General features: G+C 38.1%; 1 protein-coding gene across 1 annotated transcript; it reads left to right on the forward strand.

Annotated features, from left to right (window-relative positions):
* The first annotated feature begins 579 nt into the window (after window positions 1-579).
* LOC117468915 (extracellular calcium-sensing receptor-like) lies at window positions 580-5,679 on the forward strand. The gene is made up of 8 exons (XM_034113287.1): window positions 580-623; window positions 1,090-1,384; window positions 1,472-1,761; window positions 1,992-2,287; window positions 3,439-3,644; window positions 3,765-3,986; window positions 4,494-4,617; window positions 4,694-5,679. Exons 1-8 carry the CDS (start codon window positions 595-597, stop codon window positions 5,593-5,595), a joined length of 2,364 nt encoding a protein of 787 aa, XP_033969178.1. The 5' UTR covers window positions 580-594; the 3' UTR covers window positions 5,596-5,679.
* The last annotated feature ends 496 nt before the right edge of the window (window positions 5,680-6,175 follow it).

Below are 6,175 nucleotides of genomic sequence, written 5' to 3' on the forward strand. Positions count from 1 at the left end.
ATACTGATCCTAGAAAAACATAAAACATGTACAGTATATTGGCCATTTAAGGACATGTCTGGCTTTTCAGGGGAAGTTCTGCTGTGATGGCTTTAGATTAGGGTATTTGGGCATCCATCCAAACAGCATGACTTTGTCAATGATGATTATTTGAAGAAAAGTTACATATAAAATATAAAATAAAATAAATACATCTTGTCAGTGCTGGGCATGCTCTCTCTCTAATAGCAAAGTGACGTATGGTAGAAGGAGGGAATCGTCTGAAAAACGTTATAAACCAGTGAGAACACACAGTACAGTTTGCCCAATTGGCGACAGTTGATGATGGAGATGTCTCTTATTGGTCTGATACTGTCTATAGCTTTGTGTGAGCTGAAGTCAGTTCTGAATAGTTTTGGGGATGGTGTGAAACAAGCGGCTGGGCTTACAGGGGATAGGACTGCTGCTGTGCTTAGCACTAATGCTTCATCTGTGACATGTAAGCTACAAGGTACCACTCGTCAACCTGCATTCTCTATGGACGGTGACTATGTCATTGGGGGTGTTTTCTCCATTCACCATTACATGCACACAGTAAAGCATAACTACACCACCATGCCCGAGCCACTAAGCTGCGCAGGGAGGTTAGTACAGGGAGATTGTGGCTAGAATGTGGGCATATACAGTATATTGATGTGTATATTGTGAATTTGTGTTGCAATGTACTGTGTTGTATGTAACAACTCTAAAAATAATAATCATTTATAAATATTTTAGTTTTTTACATAATGTGGATTTATTTGTTGTATTTCATAAAAGGCAATAGTTTAACTGATGTATACTGTACATACTTAACCATTTGTTGAATTGAGAAATGTGAAACTTTATGATTTATTTGACCATTGAATCAATCCAGGAAAGTTATTGTGAATATTGGATATATATCTAATCATGTTTTGGGTTTTTGACAGATGAAATTCCCATAAAGCCTACAGAGATGCTATTAGTTATTATCCAGACCATATCTTTGAATTTCAGTCATCTTGTAGTCTATCACGTATTATTTTAAAATCTTAAAGTTTTAACATTAACACCGATGTCTTGGTGCAGCGTCAACTCCCAGGGACTGCGCTTCTCACGTGCAATGGTCTTCGCCATCGAGCAGATTAACAACAGCACGGAGCTACTTCCGGGCATCAAGCTTGGTTATGAGATCTATGACTCATGTGACTCGGTGTCCGTGGCGGTGCATGTTGCATTTCAGCTTTCAGGAGGACTAGACCCGGTGTTTAACACCCGCGACAAATGCTCAAAGTCTGGTATGGTGATGGCCGTTGTTGGTGCGTCTGGGTCCACGCCTTCCATCAGTATGTCGCGCATCATCAGGCCCTTCAACATACCTCAAGTAAATATTAAGAATGTATTGCAAACTGTGTTTGAGTCCATTACTTGTTTTGCCTCTGTCCCGTTAAATAACTGTTGTTTTCTTTAGGTGAGCTACTTTGCCACGTGTGCATGCCTGTCTGACAAGCAGCAGTACCCGAGTTTCTTCAGAACAATCCCGAGTGATCAATTCCAGGCTGACGCGCTGGCCAAGCTGGTAAAACACTTTGGCTGGACTTGGATAGGTGCTGTCCGGTCGGATTCTGACTATGGCAACAATGGCATGGCATCTTTCCTGCATGCAGCACGTAAAGAGGGGATCTGTGTGGAATACTCCGAGTCTTTCTCTCGGACCCACCCACGTAGCCGGATCCAGAGAGTAGCTGACGTTATCCGCAGGTTTCTATATCACTTATTCTCCTTTTGTTCACTGTGCTGACACTGACCTTCTGCACAGAAAAACCAAAACAAGTTATTTAAGTGATGGAACATGTTTTTATTACAACAGGAAATGTGCCAATATATCTGTTTATCATCTCTCATGTTTTGTTTTTCTTCATACTTATAAAAGGCAATATTAGTCTTATATTATAACTATTGTTTGTATATTTCATTGAACGTCCCTCCAGGTCAACGGCTAAGGTTGTTGTGGCATTTATTAACAATGGAGATATGAGGATTCTGCTGGAGGAGCTGTCACGTAAGCCTTCCCCACCTCGCCAGTGGATAGGTAGTGAGGCCTGGGTAACTAACCAAGAAATGATGAGGTTCAGCTTCCTTGCTGGAGCCATCGGATTTGGCATTGAAAAATCTGTCATCCCAGGTCTGAGGGACTTCTTGCTGGATCTCTCTCCCTCTAAAGTGGCTGACTCCCCATTGCTTACCATGTTCTGGGAGGAAGCATTCAACTGCAGGCTGGTAAAAAGTGAGAAAGTTGTGCCAATTTTAAACATACATGACACTCACGGTAGTGTCTTGATTGTGTTAGTTTTTTTTAATTTTCTGTCTAAGTGAAGCTCCCTGAATTGATCAGCCTGTTAAAGACCAAACTCCAGATTTTGACTGAAAGGAAAATCTAATATTTTTAATTAAATACATGAGGCGGACATAAGTTGCATCTCGGTGAATGATCTCACAATGTGATGTTCAGGTCATGTTTATTAACAATGCTGTCTAATGTATTGTAAATAACATACATGTACATTATTCTACATAGGCTATTATGCAGTGATTCCAGACTGTTTATTTGTTTAGATGAAAGCTATTTATTCCTCAATGCACAACAATTTAGGGAAAGTCTCCCTTCAAAAATGGTCATAAAGTAAATGCTGAAAAAAAATCACGCTCTAGAATATGTTCATCCAAAACATATAGTGCAGAGTTAAAATATATGTAAAAAAAATATATATATAAATTGTGGAATATATTTGTTGACAGGTTACAGTCATTGTAAAATAAAGAAGATGAACTTTAAAAAGGAATGTAGTAAATGTATGCTTCATGAGAAGTAATATATACACGGTATTACATTACATTACATGTTACTTGTTAGACGCTTTTATCCAAAGCGACTTAAATACGGTATGTGTACATACATAATGTATAAGTATTTAAATTTAGAGGGACAGTATCAAAGTCCTGACTTCAAGAGTTCAGCAGTCTTATTGTGTGTTGAATCAAGCTGTGTAGGCCTGTTAGTGTGTTACCGTCTACCAGACAGCAGAGGGCAGAAAGTGTATTTCTAGTGTGATAAGGGTCTCTGATGATCCTGTACTGCTGGTTCTAGTGTCCATCATGCATCATTATAACAGGGCAAGTCAGTATTAAATAAAAGGAATACATATTTTGCCTTATACAATAAGTATTTGTCTGATGACTGATTTGTGTAAATATGAGCTGCTAAAATAAACTAATAACGTAAAAAACAGAAAGACATGTCCGCAAAACAGTGATTTGAAATGTGATGTAAATCCTGCAATGCTTGTTTGGCAGGTTAAATAACACAATACACACATAAGAATGAATGAATGTAATCGTCTTGGCTAAAAACACCTTCCTCTGTCTCTGTGTTTTTAGGTGAAGCCACGGACAGGAGTGTGTGTGATGGAACTGAAGATATAAAGACGCTCCAGAGCTCATACACTGACACATCTCAACTTCGAGGCACTAACATGGTGTACAAGGCTGTCTATGCAATAGCGCATGCCATTCATAACGCAGTGTGTCAGAAAACTGATTCTAATACACAGTGGGATAAGTTCACTAAACTAGAGGCCAAAGAGGTCAGTAAAAATAATGATGTTCTTTTCAAGCTGCACGTCTATGTTATCAAATGAATGCTCATTTTACTTTTAAATTATTTATTTTATCCCCTTCACTATCTTCCTTTACTTCATCCCTAGGTTCTTAATCAGTTGAAAAAAGTTAATTTTTCCCAAAATGGTTATGATGTGTCATTTGATACCAACGGGGATCCTGTGGCCACATATGAGCTGGTAAACTGGCAAAGAAATGAGAGTGGCAGCATTGAGTGTGTGACTGTGGGGCAATACGATTCATCACTGCCGGTGGGCCAGGAGTTATTTATCAACAGGAACCTCACCTGGGTGGAGGGTGGCACACAGGTGAGGAGCCCCAAAGCAATTATTTAACATTTTACATTTTCATATCATCTTAAAGGGTATAGAGTCTTTAATTTTTATAAAGAGTTTAAGGTCTCTGAAATGTTTTATTCTGACCATAAATATTATGAGGGCACCTCATACAAATTCCAATGTTACAAAATAATGAGAGAGTATTTTTAGTATAAAAGTTACGTTTATTATTTAAAATACGCGTTTACTTACTTTTTATGGAGTGGAGTAAAGTGACACAATTAAAGGTTTTATATAAAATACTTTTATCTAGATAAGATAATCACTTTCAGACTGCTGAAACTCACTTTAGCTTTAGCTGATTTTTTCTCTCACAAAAACTGGATTGTATCGCCTTGGCAGTGAGGTTGAAAATACAAAAATATAAAAGACACAAAGAAAAACATTGTGAAGAAAAAAACATGAACCTATCCTTTTATAATTTTAGCTTCAGAGCACACCTGTCTACATGTGAGTTAATTTGTATATATGTGACAGGTGCCTGTGTCAGTGTGCACTGACAGCTGTCCTTCAGGAACTCGTAAAGTGCTTCAGAAAGGAAAACCCATCTGCTGTTATGACTGTACACCGTGTCCCGAGGGAGAGATTAGCAATGCTACAGGTATTTGTTTTTCTAATGTATGTCCACAACATAAAATATAAATTCCAACTGCTTAAAGCTGTTTTCTTTTTTTCAGATTCCTTTGATTGTTTCCCTTGCCCCAAGGAATTCTGGCCTAATGCAGAGAGAGATACATGTCTTCCCAAACCTGTAGAGTTTCTTTCCTTCAACGAGCCCCTTGGAATCGTCTTGTCTGCTTTTTCAATCGGTGGTGCCTGTCTCACCATTATAACAGCGGCTGTGTTCTATCGTCACAGGAGCTCACCAATTGTCAGGGCCAACAACTCTGAGCTGAGCTTCTTGCTGCTCTTCTCCCTGACTCTATGTTTCTTATGTTCATTAACGTTCATTGGAGCACCCTCGGAATGGTCCTGCATGCTGCGCCACACAGCGTTTGGGATCACATTCGTCCTCTGCATGTCTTGTGTTCTTGGAAAAACTATAGTAGTTCTGACGGCCTTCAGAGCAACACTACCAGGTAGTAATTTGATGAAATGGTTTGGGCCTTCACAGCAAAGATTGACTGTAGTGTCTTTCACGTTTATTCAAGTTTTGATATGTACTATTTGGTTAGTTCTTAGTCCCCCCTTTCCAATGAAAAACCTCACGACATACAAGGAGAGAATCATCCTGGAGTGTGCATTAGGATCAGCTTTGGGGTTCTGGACTGTACTCGGGTATATAGGCTTACTGGCTGTCTTTTGCTTTGTGTTAGCTGTCCTAGCTCGGAAACTACCTAATAACTTTAATGAAGCCAAGCTTATCACATTCAGCATGTTGATATTCTGTGCAGTCTGGATCACATTTATCCCAGCATATGTCAGCTCTCCTGGGAAATATACTGTGGCTGTGGAGATATTTGCCATTCTGGCCTCCAGTTTTGGACTAACTATGTGTATATTCGCTCCAAAATGTTTTATTATTTTATTTAAGCCAGAGAAAAACACCAAGAAACATTTAATGAGCAGGGGTTTGTAAAAAGTGTAGATGGCTTTATAAAGCTTATACTGTGCACATTCAAATATGCTTTCCTTGTTGATTTAAATATTCATATTGGAGTTTCTTTTATGCTCAATATTTTACTAATTGTAATGTCATTTTGTGAATTTACTAATAATACCCTATTTTACAATACATTTTGATCAGTCGCTGAAAATATAAAATAAAATGAATAAATAAAGTCAACATTCAGACCGTGTGTGGTACTTGATAAACATTTCCAAAAAAATATTAAATACATAATCGTAAGAAAAGCTGGCTGAATTGCTATAACATTATTGCCAAAGAGGAAAATACAACATCCCATAGTCCACAAATCCTTCAACAAGTTGATCATTGTTTTTTGAATATTCTTATTATTATATTTAAAATATAACAATTTTCATATATTGCATCTTTTGGGACACAGCACATCAACTGAAACACATACAATGCTCAGCTGTGAGTCAGCCATAAGCATACGCACCATTATAAAATGCTCATTAGCTTTACAATATGATGTAGCCACCCGTAGGTGGTAGGTCTGGGTTTGTTTGGTCTAAAATAAATCTGATATTTC

The sequence above is a fragment of the Trematomus bernacchii genome, unplaced genomic scaffold, assembly GCF_902827165.1.
Source record: "Trematomus bernacchii unplaced genomic scaffold, fTreBer1.1, whole genome shotgun sequence".
NCBI lineage: Eukaryota > Metazoa > Chordata > Actinopteri > Perciformes > Nototheniidae > Trematomus > Trematomus bernacchii.